The 19,806-nt window shown below is 42.8% G+C and overlaps 1 protein-coding gene across 1 annotated transcript; it reads left to right on the top strand.

Annotated features, from left to right (window-relative positions):
* Positions 1 to 5,133: 5,133 nt before the first annotated feature.
* LOC120662343 lies at positions 5,134 to 5,905 on the top strand. Its single transcript, XM_039941510.1, has 3 exons — positions 5,134 to 5,330; positions 5,410 to 5,583; positions 5,654 to 5,905. Exons 1-3 carry the CDS (start codon positions 5,214 to 5,216, stop codon positions 5,903 to 5,905), a joined length of 543 nt encoding a protein of 180 aa, XP_039797444.1. The 5' UTR covers positions 5,134 to 5,213.
* The last annotated feature ends 13,901 nt before the right edge of the window (positions 5,906 to 19,806 follow it).

The following is a 19,806-nucleotide window of genomic DNA, read 5'->3' as shown; positions in this document are numbered from 1 at the left end:
TGCATAAAATTTTCTTTCTGTTTTTTTTTTCTTTGGTAAAGTTTGAACTTTTCATAGGGTTTCATTTGCATCAGCAGCAAGAGCAAGGGCTGCTGGTGGCTAGATTGTAGTATATTCGAGGAATCTCTTTAGTAAATTAAATTTCTTACACCATCTCTACATTTAAATTTCTTACACCATCTCCACATTTTGCACCATTTGATCGATTCTCGGCGCAAATCATGATGGTCGACACATCTTAAAATTTTCAGTAGCGCGTGCATAAAATTTTCTTTCTGTTTTTTTGGTAAAGTTTGAATTTTCATAGGGTTTCATTTGCATCAGCAGCCAGAGCAGGGGACTATATACAAGGAACCTCCTCTTCGGCCAACTCCTTGCACCATTATTTCTCCATTTTGAATCTTCCATAAGGAATCTTCTTCTCCAATTCTCTATATCAGGGCATCTATACCATCCCTTCCCTGGTGCAAGTGACAAACTCTTAACAACACAGCATGCAGATCCAGCTAAGTCCGAGTAGAAACATTAAGTTGAATATGTTCCCTGGTGCAAGGAATCCATCAAATGATTTTAAGTTATCCAAATAAACATGCTTATGTCTGATTATACTAATTAAATTGACAAGAACACAGAGAAGCTAAGCCCGAGTAGAAACATTAATTATGTTGAATATTCCAAGGAAAACATGAGGACGTGCACAGTTGCTTGGCCTTCGAGGCTAGGATTTACACCAGGGCACGTGGTGATTAGACCTCTATCGTAACGTTTTGTGTACAAAAACATATGCAGTGTTGACCAACTTAATAAGTTCTACTATGGCCCTGTTTAGATATTTACCTGTAAACCCCGTAAACACAAAAAAACGTCACATCAAATGTTTTGACACATGCATGGAGTAGTAAATGAAGTCTATTTACAAAACTTTTTGCATGGATGGACTGTAAATCGCCAGACGAATCTAATGAGTCTACTTAATCTATGATTTACAACAGTGATTCTACAGTATCCATTTGCTAATTATGGATTAATTAGCATCATTAGATTCGTCTCACGATTTACAACCCATCTGTGCAAAAAGTTTTGTAAATAGACTTCATTTAGTACTTCAGATTAACAAGATTCCTTTGCAAAAATTTTACACGTAAACAACTAAACATGGCCTATATGCGTGTCTGTTTTTATGATGTGTCACTACAAGAAAAATGAGTATTCGTCCAACACATTAGTGTCAGACGCATTTTCGTCTGGTACAAACATACAAAATTAGTACCGGGTAGAAATTTTCAATCCTCGAAGACAATTTAGTACCTGTTAATAATATCACCCGATATTAAATGGTGCCATTTAGTATCGGTCGTTGTATTGGTCCGGTACTAAATGGTCTTCCATGGGTTACATCAAAACGAAAGCATCTCCCATCCAACCACCTTTGATGCAGAGGTGTGATGGTGAGGAAGCTACGTGCGAGATGGGAGGTCATGAGTTCGAATCCTCACGACCGCGCACACGTAAGCGCATTTACCCGGTGTATAATTTTTTTCTAGGTGGTGCATTTAGTGCCAGTCGGTACCGGTTGCAGGGCACTAAGGCCTCCATTTGACTGGTACTAGTAAGAATTTTTTTAGCAGTGTGTTATCTTACTATTACTAATTGGATGCTCTTTTGTAACCTCCACATGAAACCACCTAGGATCCTAAGTGGACACTTAAAAAAATAGAAAAAATCCTATAAATTCTCACAAAAATCAGAAACATCCGACCACCAATCCAACAACTCTAATTATAGTAACCATCAGATCTGTCATCTTTTCTAATAAATTACCCACCTCTGTCATTATGAAAATAGATTAAAGTAACACCTAAACATGTATCTAAATTACCCGCCTAAGCTATTATAAAAATAATACAAGTACCCTCCTAAATTTGCACATAAATTATCCAATTATGTCATTATTATTATAAGTTAAATTACTCCTAAATCTGAATCTAAATTATATAACTATAATAAAATATTAAAGTGCACCCATATAAAATTCTAAATTACTATTTCTATCATTATTAACATATTATTTATATTGTTGTTTATATAAAAATACTACTCCCAATATATGTCATCATGTATTCATGTATGATGGAAGAGATAAGAATACAATTCACAAACAAATAGTTCAACTAAATATATATTGAATACATATGGAGGTGTGACAAACATATATTTTAGAGTATGTGTTAGAATATTTTATAGATAAAAAAGGCGTGAGATAAATGACTATAATTTTTTTATCTCATTCTTATATTAATTCTAATTAGCCCGTGTTGATAGACTAGTGTGTGTATGTATGTACGTATGTATGTTTTCCCTATCATTACCGGTAAATAAATCCCACCACTAGCTTGGCCACCACGCTATGGAAAACCAACTTGATTGGGAAGCTGCCTAGGAAGTACCATCTTGATTGGGAATGTGTGCATGACATCGAATCAACGATTCATGCATAAAAGTAAACAGAACTGTAGCCCTACTAACCCTTTATCTGCTGCTTCACTGCAAGTGTCTGCCGCTGGCCGCAACCTGCAACGACTGACCTGAGCTTTGATGTGCACAGACACAAACTGTTCAAACTGAAATAAATACCGTACGTGAAGTATTCTTGCTTCTGTGGAAAATAATGCCATTCCTCGCTCCATGTACATGATTTCTCAAACAAGAGGACATGGTAAAGGATAGGGAAGAAGCTTGACCAAGATTCTTCTGCATCCCAGTGCTTAGATCTTCCATCCTCTTTAGTATATATGATGACCAGTCCACGTCGATCCACCAATCGATCGAGCTCGACAATGAAGACTAGTCGGTAGTGCAAGCTACTAAACTTTAATTTCTGAAAGTGAAGACAATGCAGATGGTCAATTCTTCTCGGCTAGTAAACTGCAGTGCGACGGCAATGTCATCCCCCTCATCAGAGACAGCAGTTGCTGGAATGAGATCTCTGCTCCGACGTTTCCAGGAAGTTCCTAACTCCTGAGAACAAATAAATGCAAGTCAGTCATAGTCCTTGAGCTTTACGCTTGGAAAGATTTAGTATTGAAAGTAGTGGTACCTATTAATTCCGATATGATTCCTTCCAAAGCTCTTTTATTTGGTGGTCAAAATGGTATGATGGACTGGCTAGCTAGTAGGACTAAGTAACATCGGTAGGATGGTGACAATTCAGTACTTGTATAGTTCTAAAACAACTATTTGGCCCTGTTCGCTTGTCTTGTCCCGGCTTGATTCGATTTGTTTCGGTTTGTTTTCTCTCACAGAATACTATTAAATCAGCCGAAATCAGCCGGCTTTCAGATCAGCCGAAATCAGCCGGCTTTCAGATCGGCTTGTGTTCGGCTGATCTGAAAGCCGGCTGATTTTGGCTGATTTTATAGTATTCTGTGAGAGAAAACAAACCGAAACAAGCCGAATCAAGCCGGGACAAGACAAGCGAACAGGGCCAAATAGTTGTTTTAGAACTATACAAGTACTGAATTGTCACCATCCTACCGATGTTACTTAGTCCTACTAGCTAGCCAGTCCATCATACCATTTTGAATGCGAAAGTGCTTCTTGCAGACTTACAATAGCCTGGTAAGGCCATAACTATAAGATAATTATTCAGTTTGGCACTTCTATTTACTGGCAGCGCACACTCAGTTACCATAACAGTAAGATTGATAGCACTTCAGTGGAGCACCCATGATAAGTAAGAAGCTTTGGGTTGTAATAAAGTCGATATCTTACCGTATCTGTTTCGGTTCGCGCGCTCACGGGCAAAGTGCACCAACACGTGCCCCACTCGTTATTTGTGACATTATTAAAGCGTATTTCAATTAGGGTAAAGAGTAAAGATAAGGAGGTCATCTTGCCACAAAGGTACATAAGAGCAGGTATTATAGCTAGTTGTAAGCCGGCTAAATAATGAGGTGGAGGAGAGAATAGAGGAGAGAGAGGAGAAGCGGGCTGTAAGCTTACAGCCGGCTTGGGTACAAGAACCAATAAAATTTGTGAGAGAGATAAGTGGGCCATGCATTAATTGTGAAGAGCTAACTGTTATACGGGTGGGCTGAGAGAAAGCTGCAAGGATCTTTACAGCCGGCTTGTTGGCTGTATTATTAGCCTTGCTCTAATGCTATACAAAGATACAATAAAGATAAGAAAGTCATCATAAGATGGAACTGACACGAATTGGAAACAATTCCATTGGGCAACAAAGCTTTGAGTGGAAAATCTAAAATGCTCTCCCTCTTGACTCTCACACTGCTTTAATTTCCTCGAGAAAAGAAGTACTTGCTTGGAAGTCATCTGACCAAATAAGTCAATTATGATGCCATAGAAATGGCAATGCATTACCTTAAAATCTCCAGGTCAATCTTCCAGTCATGCATGACAGTTTGATAGGTCGAGGGTTGGGTCGAGGAAAGGGTGGCCCCAAGGGTCGAGGGAGGGGTCGACCATGGCGGCGTGGTGAGGAGGAGGAGTGCGAGCCGGAGGAGGAGGAGGAGGAGGAGGATGACACCATAGCTTCCGCGGAGTCGTTTGGTGGTGAGGGGGAGGATGTGGAGGAGGAGGAGGACGCGACAGAGGAGGACTCTACTACACCAGCTGTCTGGTTGCGGGGTCCCTCGCGACTCCCGGACAGGCCGATTCCTCTTGCGCTACGGCCGTTGATTCGACCCTCTGGTCCACGGTAAGTAAATTTAGAAGTTATCACTATTTTTCATTTCATCACTTGAAAATCACAATAAACTTTAGATGTTGCCACTACTAATATTTTATATTAATCACTTTTGGCAGGAATTGGAAATACTCAGTGGAGGTGCTCACAAGCGCAAGGTCAACGGCATCCTGGGCACTTTGTGCAAGAATCACTTCCCGGACCTAGTCCACATTGGTGGAAGGTACGAGCCGGCCTGGACGTGGGAGCACTATGCCCACGCCCCCGATCAGCTCGATCGGGATGGCAGGTGCTTCGACAACAAGGCAGAGCGGGTCAAGGCCGAACTGTGGGTAAGTATTTCTCGCAATACACTCCTTAATACAGCGCATTCATTTGGCATATTTTATAAAAATTACTGGATATATCATGGTTATATGCAGGATTTCTACAGGTGTGCAGTGACAAGGGATACGAGGAATGCGCGTTAGTTACGTCTCACAACCAATGCATCAAGCTTGTAAAGGACATGCACTACGAGGTTCAAGTCCAGTGCGTCATAAACTACGGTGCTATGTTCCTTAAGCCGAAGATCAAAAAAGAAGTTGCAAGAAATATGAAGCTGACCCAGGAGCAGTACTTACTGGTAAATTTAAAATTATACTTAGATTAAGTGTGTTGCTTATATTTCACATTTCATATGTTATTCACTTGATCACGTGTAGGTGCCTGCGTGGTGGTGCCGTAATAATTCGATGTGCTGGGAACTCATCGTGGACAAGTGGTTCACACCCGAGTGGGAGGCCGCACACAACGCTGGTCGAGAGCGGCGTTTGCTTATGCCAGGGCCAGCACATCATCAAGGAAGCCTTAGCAACGAGGAATACAGAGCTAGATGGGTATGCATATTCATTTCATTAATCTAACCCTCAATTATGCATAATTTGTAAACAACATATTGTTTTGCAGTCCTCATCACATTCAGGCGCTGAGTGCTCCCAGTTCATGGGATGGGCTTTGGCTCACAAGGGTAAAGCGTCCGAGGTCACCGACAACCCGGACGATCCGCCCTCGGTGTACTCCAATCCCTCCGTCCACGCCTGCATGAATATGTACACAGAGGCGGGAAGGCGGGAATCCCTCCGTCCACGCCCGCATTTAAATCAATATGTACACAGAGGCGGGAATCCCTCTGTCCACGCCCGCATCAACCGGTGCTAATAGGTTTTACTGAAAATTGCATAATACATCATTTAAATGCACAATAAATTATTTAAATACATAATAAATTAGATAATTGCAAAATAATTCTTTTGATTACATAATAAATTATTTAAATTCATAATAAATCAGATAATTGCAAAATAAATGATTTAAATGCATATTAAATCTGATAATTCCATAATAATTCTTTTAATTACATAATAAATCATTTCAGTGCATAATAAATTATTCAAATGCATAATAAATCAGATAATTGCATAATAAATTATTTAAATGCATAATAAATCAGAGAATTGCATAATAAATCATTTAAATGCATAATAAATTAGATAATTGCATAATAATTCTTTTATTTACATAATAAATTATTTCAATGCATAATAAATCAGTTAATTGCATAATAAATCATTTTAGTGCATAATAAATCATTTAAATGCATAATAAATGAAATAATTGCATAATAAATCATTTAAATGCATAATAAATCAGACAATGGCATAATAAATCATGTAAATGCATAATAAATAGTATAAATGCATAATAATTCTATTATTTACATAATAAATAATTTAAATGCATAATAAATCTGATAATTGTATAATAAATCATTTAAATGCATAATAAAGTGGATAATTGCATAATAAATCGGATAATTGCCATAACAATCATAGATAATCATTAATATCATGTTCACGGGAAATATTACAAGATATAATCATTCAACTAATGGAATGTTAATGATAGTTCGCTTTACAATCGTCCTTTCATTGTGATCATGGCGTGCGTAGGGAGCCTCCTCTTCGGCTAAAAGTATACTTGTGTCAACCTCCACTGCGAATGGAGTCATATTTTCAATCTTGTTGTGTTCTTCTTCATCTGTGACATCGTCGACTCCCACAATTTTTCTTTTGCCTGCCAGAACAATATGGCGCTTTGGCTCATCTCCGGCACCTAGAAAACTTGATTTATTCCTGGACTTATCCTTTCTTGGTTTGCTAGACATGTCATGCACATAGAAAACTTGAGTGACATCTTTAGCTGGGACGAATGGTTCGTCTCGGTAGCCAAGCTCTTTGAGGTCTACCGTTGTCATTCCGTACTCGTCGATATCGACACCTTTTCCTGTCAGTTTAACCTATTGGCAACGAAATAGAGGGATCTTCAATGGCCCATAGTCGAGTTCCCAGATCTCTTCAATGTAACCAAAATATGAGTTCGTTTGGCCACTAGAGTCAGTGGCATCAATACGGACACCACTATTTTGATTGGTGCTCTTGTAATCTTGGGCTCCTGTATAAAATGTGAAACTATTAATTTTATATCCTTGGTACATCAAGATTGAATTTGCCGGACCCCTGGCAAGTCAAGCTAGCTGCTTATGAATTTCATCGTTGGCCATGACTTCGTTCTGCAATCAGGTGACGAAAGTATCGTTATGATGTTTTGTAATCCATGTCTCGGACTTCAAAGGGTACATGCTTCGCATAATTTGCATGTGCTCCTCCATGTATGGAGCCACCAAGACTGATTGTTGCAGAACTGTGAGATGTGCTTTGCTCAATGTGGCATGATCTGTGGCATTTACTGATTTTCTGCCAAGTGTGCCTTTTCCAATCAGCCGCCCCTCATGACGTGATACTAGAATCCCAATTGGGCAGAGTTCTTCCACATAATCAACCCAAAACTCAATGACCTCCTCTGTGACATAACCCTTCGCAATGCTTCCTTCTGGACGAGCCCGATTACGAACATATTTCTTTAGGACTGCAAATTATAGTTCAAAAGGGAACATATTATGAAGGAAAACATGACCGAGAATACCAATCTCTTTGACCAGGTGAACTAGAAGATGCGTCATAATATTGAAGAATGATGGAGGAAATATCATCTCAAGATTGACTAAACTTTGGACAACATCCTCTTGTAGCCTACTTAAACTCGATGGATCAATTGTCTTCTGAGAAATTGTGTTGAGAAAGGCGCATAGCTTTATGATTGTTGCTCGAACATTAGCTGGTAGAATACCTCTAAGTGCGACTAGAATCAATTGCGTCATGAACACATGACAGTCATGGGACTTTATGTGTACGAATTTCTTCTCTTTCAGGTTCAGTAGCATCTTTATGTTCGAAGAGTAGCCTGATGGGACCTTGATACTGTTCAAACAGTCGAACATACTTTGCTTCTCTTTCTTACTAAGAGTGTAGCACGCAGGACCTAGGTAATGACGTCATTTATCCCTTTTTTCTGGATGTAGGGCGGCCCGTTGTTTCATACGTTGAAGATCTTGCTGCGCTTCCAGTGTATCCTTTGGCTTACCATAGACACCAAGGAAGTCTAGAAGGTTCACACAAAAATTCTTTGTTAGGTGCATCACATCAATTGCGTGGCGGACCTCTAAGATTTCCCAATAAGGTAACTCCCAAAATATACTCTTCTTCTTCCACATAGGTGGACCACCGTCATCACTCTGCACTGATATGCTACCGGGTCCTTTTCCGAATACTACTTTTATATCTTTGACCATTTCGAATACCATTTTCACACAACGGTGCCTTGGCTTGGTACGATGATATGCCTTTCCACCGTAGTGAGCATGCTTCCTCCTTAATGTGTGCTTGATTGGAAGAAATCGATGATGACCCATATACACGATATTCCTACAGTGCTTGAGGTACGTGCTGTCGGTTTCTTCGAAACAATGGGTGCATGCCCTATAACTCTTATTGGAATGTCCGGAGAGGTTGCTTAGTGCTAGCCAATCGTTGAAGGTTACAAAAAGCAATGCGCGAAGGTTAAAATGTTCCTCTACGTGCTCATCCCACATACGAACACCCTCTTGTTTCCACAACAATAGCAGATCCTCAATCAGTGGTTTCAGATACACATCTATATCGTTACCTGGTTGCTTCGGGCCGGGGATAAGCACCGGCATCATAATGAATTTTCGCTGCATACACAACCAGGGAGGAAGGTTGTATATACAGAGTGTCACAGGCCAGGTACTATGGCCACTGCTCTGCTCATCGAAAGGATTCATACCATCTGTACTTAAGCCGAATCTTATATTCCTCGCATCATTTGCAAATGTTGGGAATGTTCTGTCCACCTTTCTCCACTACGACCCATCAGCGGTGTGTCTCAACATATTGTCTTGCTTATATTCTTCTTTGTGCCATCGCATCAATTTAGCATTCATTTTGTTCATGAACAAATATTTCAGACGTGGTATTAGAGGGAAATACCACATCACCTTGGCAAGCACCCTCTTCTTGACACGCATCCCCACAACGTCACCTGGATCATCTCGAGGGATCTTATATCGGCATGCGTTGCATACAGGGCATGAATCCAATTTTTCATACTCACCTCGATATAGGATGTAGTCATTAGGATAAGCATATATCTTCTGTGCCTCTAATCCTAAAGGACAAACGACCCTTTTTTCCTCGTATGTTGTCTCCGGCAAGGTGTTACCCTCAGGGAGTAAGTTTTTATAAGTTTCAGCAACTCCTCGAATCCCTTGTTAGACAAACCATTTGATGCCTTCCATTGCAACAATTCCAATGTGGTACCCAACTTTTTTTTGGCCTTGTTTGCAATCTGGGTACAACAATGTTTTGTAGTCCTCCAACATACGCTTCAGATCTCTCAATTCCTTTTCTGTTTCACAAACTTCCTCAGCTTCGCGCAGCATCTGACCCAGATCATCTTCTACAACATGTCCTTCAACATCTTCCTCAACCTCACCCATTGCAGTGTCATAAAAAAAAGCATCGTAATTGGCTACAAAGTCAGGAATCCTGTCCTCTTCTTTTTCATTATTATCCAGCATAATTCCTCTTTCTCCATGCTTCATCTAAACATAGTAGTTCGGCATGAAACCACTATTGAACAAGTGACTGTGGATGGTTCTTGATGATGAGTAATCCTTCTCATTCATATAGAATTTGCATGGACAACGAACGAAACCGCCATACTTGTGTTTCTCGGCCGCCTCTATGAATTCATGTACGCCATCAACGAACTCCTTTGAACGCCGGTCGGCCATGTACATCCATTGCCGACTCATCTGTGTTCACATTTCATATATTAACATCAAACTTGTGTCAACATAACCATTCTTAAATAAACATTGAAAGCTAAAATAATAATATATTGAATTAAACAATGATTGATTACGAAACAAATTAAATTGGAGTGTCATCAAAATTATATACTATAAATATATATATTATGCATGCCTAATATAAAAATAAAATAATCCAAATCCTAACTATATATAAATAAATAGTTATCTCATGCCTAATATTTTATATAACAATAATATGAAACCATAAACTAAATCGGGTCCAAAAATATATCTACAAATATTTATTATGTGTATAAACTAAATCAAGTGCTAACTACATCTATAAAATTAATCTACAAAATTAATTTGTAAAAGTACTGAAAACAGTATTACTAACCTTTTTTAAAAAAAATGAAAAAATTCGCCCCCCTTCCCTCACTCAGCTGCCATGAACAGTGAGTTCACGGCAACTTGGAGGGGGGAGGGGGCGGGATATTTATAGTATGAGCACAAAGGCACCGGTTGGTGCTTATCAACCGGTGCCAAAAGTACTTGATCAGCACCGGTTGAAAGCACCAACCGGTGCCTATGACCAGGGCCAGCAGAGGCACCGGGTCATTGCATGACCCGGTGTTAATGTCTGCTCCATAAGCACCGGGTCATGCCACCACCCGATGCCATTGATGCATGGCCGATTTGGTACCGGTTGATGGATTTAAATGGTGCCTTTGTCAGTGCATTGGCACCGGTTTGTGCCGTGGCGCGCCATGCCAGCGCTCGGCGCAGGCCAATAGTACCCACTATTGATGCAGCCGGTGCTGATGTGTCCCATTAGTACCGGTTCAAGCAACAAGTGGTTCCTTTGGCTTGGATCTTTGACCTGTTTTCTAGTAGTATCTTGCTCGCATTCCTGGCCGCGGTTGAAGCTAAGTGTTGAACCGGCCGGCAACCGGCAAACCTAACTTGGTCTGCTGTTAGCTTCTACTATTCCTTCCACGCAGCAACAAGAATAAGAGGATACAATCCAGTTCCTCAATCAACATAACAGGTGGTACTGTCCTACTTCAATGCATACTCTAGTTTGACCTCCACAATGACGTGTGCCTTTTGTGTGCCATGTGTTTTTTCTTTGGCTCACGGCAAATGGACTGTTTGCCGTGTGCTCTAAATCCTGCACATGGCAAAGAATTGGGCACACGGCAAACGAAGAGTTTCCGGTAGTGATTGCTTGCCCCAGATCGCTCGCTGATCTCATCACTGAACAAGCTAAGCTAAGACAGGGTTGCTCAATCGAGTGTCTGGTCGGAGGTAAGACTCCCCCCAGAATCGATCGACAGAATCAATGCAAGGAGGTCAGCCAAACGGAATTCCAAGCGCAGCGTGGTGCGTCACTGCACTCGTTAATGATCGAGGGGTGTGCGGAGACGGAGGGGCCGGAGCTTAGCATGCATCACACACTACTGCTGAAAACATTTGTACGGGCGGGTAGATTGGCATTTTCAGGGGCAGGCGTGTAACGACCCGACCCGGGATAATGGTTAAGATCTACTCTACACGTTGAGTAAACCACACCTGCTAATTAATCATCTTGCGCTGTCGTCCTCGCTTCGTGCAAAAAGGATCGATCCGGAATTAACTAGCTTCCCTGGGCCCGGTATTTAAGTTGGGCTGGATTCACTTCCATTCTCAGTATGGGACTAAATCCCGGCGCAACAGTTTTTTCGCGACGCTACAGTAGCCTCGCTACAGTAACTCGGAATTCGGACTGACCCACGGGCTGTTACAGGGCTTGCCACCTGTCCCTATCTCGCGCAGCTAGAAATCAAGTTTTCCAGGGCGGGCCATGGCACCAACTGCCCATGGGAACCCTTTTTCAGGGGCGACCCACAACGTGAGCCGTCCCTGAAAATGATATTTCCAGGGGCGGCTGATGCCATCACCCGCCCCTAGAAATTCTTTTACAGGGGCGGCTCAAAGCATGAGCCACCCCTGAAATTCTTTTCCCGCCAAGCTAGATTTGAAATTCTAGATTTTTGTTTCCCGCTTTATTATTCCATTCAAATTTCTGTTTCCCACTAATTTATTCTAATCCGTTTCCCTCTGTATTTAATTATTCTAATTTTCATTTTCCGCCAATTTTCACATGTAAAGCAATTGCATGATTCGATTCAGCTTTTCAAAATTCTATTTCTGCTTTATTTAAATTTGTGTTTCCCTCCAATTTTCACATGTCCAGCTAGTACTCTATTGAGGATTTTTTGATCGATGATGAATATATTTCTTGAACATTACTAATTACAAATTCAACATAAAATCATATAAAAATATCATTACATGCATCATTAGAGTACATCCATCATAAAAGTGCGTAGAGTACAGACATCATTTATGTTGAGAAACACTAGTAGAGCCGGCCCGAAGATCCTGATTTTCCCACTGACGGAGGCTTGCATATTTTGGGTCGGTTGATAATTCATGCTCAGGGTGAACAAATTCTCCACCTATATGGACCACTTCATGCAAAATGAAGTGACATAAATCGTCGACTATAAAAAGAAGTTGTTGCTCATGGAGCGGACCATTGTGGAGTGGCCGTTGATCCTGAAAATAAGAAATACATTCCAAAATTAAGCCAAGTGTTAGATGCAAACACTTATATTATGTAGTTATGCATCTATCCTAGCAAAGAGTAGATGCTTCCCCGTTCGGCATCTTTTGTGTACCTCCTGAACTCCCTCATGTGCTCGCACATGTAGTATCCACAGTACACGGAACCTGAAGGTTGCTTGTGGCATGAATAGTGTGTGCGCATCTGTTGACGCCGATACAGGAAAACACACGATCGCGCTTGATCGCGCAGTGAGCAGCGACGCTTCTTGCAGCGCCGCGGCACAAAACGGTCAGACCGGTATGGCGGACTGGTCAGACCGGTCTCGTCGGGGCAGCCCGACGAGGATCCAACGAACGCTCGCCCAGGAGGGACCCCGTCGGGACAAGCGCACCTTGGGTTGCCTAGACTCGGCATGCCAGCTGGGCGTCTTCAAACTCCATAGAGACGAAGGAAAATCAACATATTGAGGTTGGAAGAGATTAGGGCAAAGAAAAGGTAAAAAAGATAAAATGTTTGATAGATTCGATTGGATTACCCTCAATCGGCCGTGACCCTTTATATTTATAGGGTGGGGTGGACTTATCCCGCAAGGAATCCTAATTACAGATCTAAATCTACAAAGAGTTCTAATTCTACTCGGATTCTAGGTAGACCGGTCTGACCGGTCAGACCGACCGGTCAGACTGGTACAACCTCCGCTTGCTGCTCCATGGACTTCTTCATGCGCATCCGCTGTAGCCTTCTCTTTTGGGTGTGAGACAAGTCTGAAGGACACCACCTCGGTTGTGTATACTTAGAACCTTGTTTGATATTATTCTCACACTGTTTAGCACATGCACCGATCTTGGCCAAATTACCATTAGCAGTAATCAGTCGTTGTGATGAACCATACTTTGAATATAAAATAGGATATTGTATACTATATGGTTGCATGTGCATCATGTTATAATCCAAAGGCGTATAATAACAAGGATTCTGCCAAAATCAATGAGTAACCGGTCCTGAATATGGCATAGCAACACAATTACCTTGAGATGGACGAGGATCCAGTTGCTCGCAAAATCTTGATGATGCCTTCTCATCTTTAGCTTCGTTTGGCCATCTCCTTTGCTTCTAGGTGGCTCCCATCATCTCATATTTAGCAAGGAGCTCCTTAAAACTTGGCCTTATCCAATTCTTGGCCTTGGAAGAATTTCCAAATTCACTGGACGAACCGGTGAGACCGGTCTTGGCGTCGGTCAGACCGGTCGGGACACCGGTTAGACCGGTCCATCAGAACCAGTCGCTTTGAGATCATCTTACCCCCAGCCGAACTTGGTTTTTGTTCAGCTATATTATTTGAAACATATTCAACATCTAGGGCAATTTGTTCAATAGAACTAGCCGATGTTTCTTCAACGGTCGGCTTTTCTATCCTTTATGTCAAATCTAAATTTTTACTTAACCTTCCATCGTTTTTGACACGATAGACTTGTTTAGTCACCTTATGTGTCTTTTTCTGCACAGACCGATTTTTATGATTAAAACAGTCATTGCTGGTAGGTGGTGACTTTTTGATTGCCGATTCTTTATACGTAATATATTCTGAACAAAAATATCTAGGAGAAAACAACATATATGAATTATAAGGCCATGGAGGATAAGAATAATGCATATTAAAACAAAATTCCCATGGCACATGTAAAGATGATCCATATGATGGAAACGGCATTGACATGTGAGGATTACTCAATTGCCGATTCCGATCAAAGAATTTCTGTTTTGGAATAGATTTGGCTTGCTTGGAATTTTTAGACCGACTAGCATCGTTATTTTGTTTTTTGGATTTAGCCGGAAGCTCTCCAAGAACGGGCTTTGGTTTTTCCTTCTGATGCTTTCTACGACCTTTGGCTTCAACAGTTTTCCAAACGCCAATCTCTGGTTTTTTTGGTTTAACCATCTTAGATTTTGCTTTGTTCTGCAAAACTTCAGATGAGCCGGTTAGACCGGTCTTAAGACTGGTTAGACCGGTCAAGGTGCAACCAGAACCTTTGCCTTTATTCTGTTGTCCCCCGGGCATTGAGATACTAGATATAATTTCTGTGCTCTTGCTGAAGGATTTTGGTTCGACAATTTCGGCTTGAGACGGCCGAATTGTATCTTGACCGGCAACATTAGGCAAATTTTTGCAAGGATTATTAGTCGGATTTTCAATAGCCAATTTTTGAATAACAGAAGTTGCAACTGAACTATCTTCTTTATCAATTAAATACTTGACAAAATCAGATAGCACATTAGATAAAATACCTGAAGATTGCATCTCCATTAATACATCGATGGTGGATGGTGGCTGCAACTCCTTTATCTTAACGACTCCTTGCTCTATTATACGAAAACAGGACAAAAGTAGGCCTTCGACTGCTCTGTCGTATTCTCACCGATACTCTTCAAGTAGTTCCTCATATGATGTTGGATTGCTAGAGTTTGACAAATCGGCCATGATAGCCTAATTCTCGTTCCCCAGCGGAGTCGCCAAAAATGTGTTGATGCCGATTCGGGCCAACACACGATCACACTCGATTGCGCAGCGAGTAGCGACGCTCCTTGCAGCGCCGCGGCACCAACCGGTCAGACTGGTATGGTGGACCGGTCAGACCGGTCTCGCCGGGGCAGCCCGACGCGGATCCAACGAACGCCCGCCCGGGAGGGACCCCGTCGGGGCAGACGCACCTTGGGTTGCCTTAGACTCGGCAGGCCAGTTAGGGCGTCTTCCAACGCCATAGAGACGAAGGAAGAATAGCATATTGAGGTTGGAAGAGATTAGGGCAAAGAAAAGGTAAAAAGATAAAATGTTTGATAGATTAGATTGGATTACCCTCAATCGGCCGTGACTCTTTATATTTATAGGGTGGGTTGGACTTATCCCGCAAGAAATCCTAATTACAGATCTAAATCTACAAAGAGTTCTAATTCTACTCGGATTCTAGGTAGACCGGTCTGACCGGTCTGACCGGTCAGACCCACCGGTCAGACCGGTCGGTGTTGCCGGAGCAGCTACACGGTCCAGACCGGTCAGACCGCTCACAGGCACCGGTCAGACTATTCGACCTGTGCCAATTTTGGTCGTCAACAGCATCACCATATTTTTTCCCTATCAGGGGGGGTGTTCTCCTCCTTTGTGCACGTAGTGCCTGTAAGCCCTATTTTTTTAAGAAATAGAAAAGAAATAAGTGGTTATTTATGTATGTAAGATTCAGCATGAAGTCGTAGTATAGGATAACGATTTTGCTAACATGTTGAGGATGCCCACGAATTCCTTATATGTCTTCAGATCGAAATCAGCGGAGTCTAATACAAGCATATATCCATGCTTTGGGCTGATCATAAATGCAATCCAATGATTTCTGCAAAAATATCATATATGATTTCTTAGTCAGATATTGGAAGGAAAGTGCATATTATACCAAATCATTAAGACTACACTTACCGAAAGTTATATGGTGCCCATATGACATCTTTGTCTTGCCACTATTGAAACTGATGCAATATGTACATACCAACTATATTAATGATTTTTCTATGTTCCTCCTTCCGCACTTCATTAATTTCCTTACGCGATTTACAGTTTTTTGAAATCATCGTAGTCGTCGTTCCACAACATTGGGCCATAATGGCGCTTCTCAGCAATAGCTAACGGGTCAAGGAACGTGACCTTCCTACCTGTCTTTTCCGCTTGTCGTTGTATCATCCTCGAGAATGAAATATCACAACTAATTAGATATGTACGCATATATAAGTATAGACCATTGCATATAAGATATGAATTTGGATGTGACACTTACATGCACCAGAGTCTGACCATTTCTATGTTAAGTTCTTTGAGGCGGAACATTTCTTGGATGTCTTCAAAATCAAACATGATATCAGTGATACCCACAGTTAGTAAGCCAAAAATTTCCGGAGGGTACCGAGCCCAAATGCTTCTGAGCTGAAGTCTACATGCCCTTCTGTACCAAGTGTGCATCCTTTTCGTAAAACCTGGACATCCTTCCAACATAGAGTGGGGTAGAAAATCTTTACCATACTCAAATTTTATCGAGCAATCTGGTAAATCTGCTATGTCATCGACCCCAATTTTTCTAATGAAGTCGTGGTCAGTGCGGGGCACGGAAATGCCCGGTCGTCTGGTGGCACTAGAATCTGAAACAACATTTGACGTTTCCTTTGCCTTATCCGTTGACTTTTCCTTTGACCTCTGCTTGGTGTTTGCGGCGTGCTATTTATTTACAATATCTGAGTCCTCCTTCTGGTATGACCGTATCACTCGTGGCACATACCCAACTAGTTGTTGTTGTTGTGGTTGTGGCTGAGCCGGTGCCGTGTGCGCTCTTGGTGGTGATGCTTGAGCTGCTGGGGCCGGTGAAGCTGGAGTTGGTGGTGGCGGTGAAGTTTGAGCTGCTGGGGTCGGTGAAGATGGAGCTGCTGGTTGTGGTGAAGCTAGAGCTGGTGCCGGCGATGCTGGAGCCGGTCGCGGCGATGCTGGAGCCAGTCGCGGCGATGCTAGAGCTCGTGGCGACGGGGCCGCCGGTAGATAATCTGGAGCCGATCGAGTCTGATGTGCCGGCCCTTCTGGTGAAACAAGCAGTACGATATCTCGTTTGTGTCACATAATGGTGATGCCAATGCACTCTCCAAGCGTGGTCCTCCCATCCGAAGTAGGGATGTCTATCTCGTTGTCCTCGTAGCTTGTTTTCAGTAGCTCCTGCACTCATACGCATGCATATAGGGGCGGGATTGGTTTTCCATCAAATATACCCGCAACAGGATCCACGTGCACCTTAGCAACTTCCCTCGTCTTTCCAGCTCTGCCTATTGGATAGAGCAGCATGCATGGAGTAGTATTTGTTATGCAATCTACCGGATATGGTTGTGCTGTGGTTGAGGCAACACTGCTCTGAGCACAGGTTGTATTCACTGGTGCTAATACCGGAGGGGACATCGTCACCATCTGGCCGGATTGCTGCTACCCCAATTGCAACGGATTCAACCATATTTGCCCTAATTGCTACTCTGCTAATTGTGCAAACATTTCCTTAAACTTTGATTCCGCTGCTTTCTCAGCCGCTTGTATCATCTCTTTCTTGTAGCGGTCATGCCTCTTGTAGGTAGAGCGGTCCTCCTCGAATCCATCCCTAAAGGTCAACTTTGAGGACACGCCTCTGATGCGGCCTCCGTGCTCTTTGGTCCCAATGGTTGTACTAAGCACATCCTTGTCCCTCTTGACGCTGAACTTTCCTTCTTTCTGAAGCTCGGTAAGTTCGTACATTTTTTGTGAGACGGCTTCAGTCTCGGGTGTGTCAAAATGTGGCTTGCCTTCCACTATGCCAGAACCAGGCACACTCAGTAAGGCCTTCAAAAGGGTCTGGTTGCTCTGCGGCTATTGCGGCCTCTCTTTCACGCCGCCATTGAGGGGCCTTCCTTTGGTATCTACCCGGACCAAGATGGACTTTATGTACATTGCTCATTGCCATATCAGTATTTTTCTTGCTTAGCGCTAGAGATTCTTCAGTGCTCTTTTGCCAAACAAACTCTTCCCATTGTGCTTGAGTGATTTCCCTGTAATCCGCAAATGGTGTTCGGCCCTTTTTCACATACTTAGTGTTGAGTTCACTCTTCCACCGGCGGAAACTCAAACCCAACATCTTCCTAGCATAATGCCTGACCCTATCTTGAGTTCCTCTTGGCGAAATAAAGGTTTGCCTCAACATCTGCCACATCGCCTCCTTCCTTCCCTTAGGAACTGTTGGCCAATCGGGGATCGTTGGATCCAAAACCATCTGTCCTTATTATGGAACCGATTGTGTTCCTAAACTTTGCGCAGACCTCTGGAGGCTCTATGGGCTTGCTTGCTGCACTAACTACGTTGACCACTCATTGGCCTTCGGGGTATTTGTTTCTTCCACGTTGACCCCGTTTCCTTTTATTCTGGCTGCCAGAGGAAATAGTTGGAGGTTCCGGACCAAAGCTTTCATTGCCTTCAAGTTCTTCCTCTGTTTCGTTTGCATGTTGGCCTCGATGTCTACTTCTTCCTGTCGCAGCATCCTACATGGATCGTACCCGAATTCATCAACTTATTACCCATATTTCTTGAAATGTACAATAAATGCTCGATTGTAAGTCCTTACCCGAGCTAGACTCGGAACGTAATCTGGATCAAAATCCGCCAATGAAAACCTTTGTTTTGGAGGGATCGGATGTGGATCTATAGCATCCAACCACACTCCTGCTACGAACGCCCCTTGTCCTTCCTGGGGACCTTCGTCATCCCCACTTTCAACTCCCGCGTCGCCCCAGTCCATCTGAGAGGCGAGTTGTCCAATTTCCTCCTCTTGCGACATCGGCGTTTCCCTTAGTGGGGAAGATGGCGACAGATCAGACATTTACAACTTCTACATTACAAAGGATAAGAAGATATTTTAAATAAAATCATATATTGCCATAGAAACGAATTTGTGCGTCATTAAACTAGTTGTGTCTTGCAAGGATGGCCAAACGAGGATGGACAAACGAGTTTGTGCGTCATTAAACAAATTGTATCTTGCGATGATGGCCAAACGAGGATGGCCAAACGGAATGCGACATTATATGAACTAAATATATAAATCGGAATAGGCTATTCCATGCCCAAGCCAACCCAGCCACACCGTTCCCCGAGCCTACCTCCCGAGTCCCGACGCGCGTGCGCCCGGCGTCCGTTTTTCTCCTGCGGCTGGTTTTCCTCGGTCCCTGGCTCTCCTAGTCGCCCACGTCTCGCGAGTAGTTGTGGACCGTGCTCACGTCGTGTCTGACCACCGCCGATGGAGTCTGCGTCTCTGCGACCGGGCGGCCCCTCGCCGGACTATGCGGCCCCGTCCCTACCTCCGTCAACTCCCATCCCTAGCTCTCCCCCCTGGGGTCCCTCGCGTACTCTCGCTCGAGCCCCGTCCCTGGCTCTCAAGAGTCAAGAGCCGGCCGCACCCCGTGCTGCCGATTCTCTGAGTGATCGACCTGACGACGAGAGGTACAGTAAAATCGATTTGTTACCCTCTCTGGCGGTAATCCTTGTAAAACTCCGCCTCCTTGATGAAAGGACATGTAATATAACCTGCCTGCTGCAAGCATGTCTTCTTCGCATTAGTTCTTTGTTTAAGTGATGCCGTTTGAAACTTCTTGAGCTGAGCCATTTGAATCAATATG

This window comes from Panicum virgatum, chromosome 2N (genome assembly GCF_016808335.1).
Source record: "Panicum virgatum strain AP13 chromosome 2N, P.virgatum_v5, whole genome shotgun sequence".
Classification (NCBI taxonomy): Eukaryota; Viridiplantae; Streptophyta; class Magnoliopsida; order Poales; family Poaceae; genus Panicum; species Panicum virgatum.
Note: the sequence above shows the minus strand (reverse complement) of the source record. Positions and strands in the feature narration are given on the sequence as shown.

Excerpts from the sequence above, each read along its gene's own strand:
- LOC120662343 (XM_039941510.1), top strand. The coding sequence starts at position 5,214 with ATGCACTACGAGGTTCAAGTCCAGTGCGTCATAAACTACGGTGCTATG. Across the intron at positions 5,331-5,409 it reads CCCAGGAGCAGTACTTACTG|GTGCCTGCGTGGTGGTGCCG; the intron begins GTAAATTTAAAA and ends GATCACGTGTAG. Across the intron at positions 5,584-5,653 it reads AGGAATACAGAGCTAGATGG|TCCTCATCACATTCAGGCGC; the intron begins GTATGCATATTC and ends ATTGTTTTGCAG.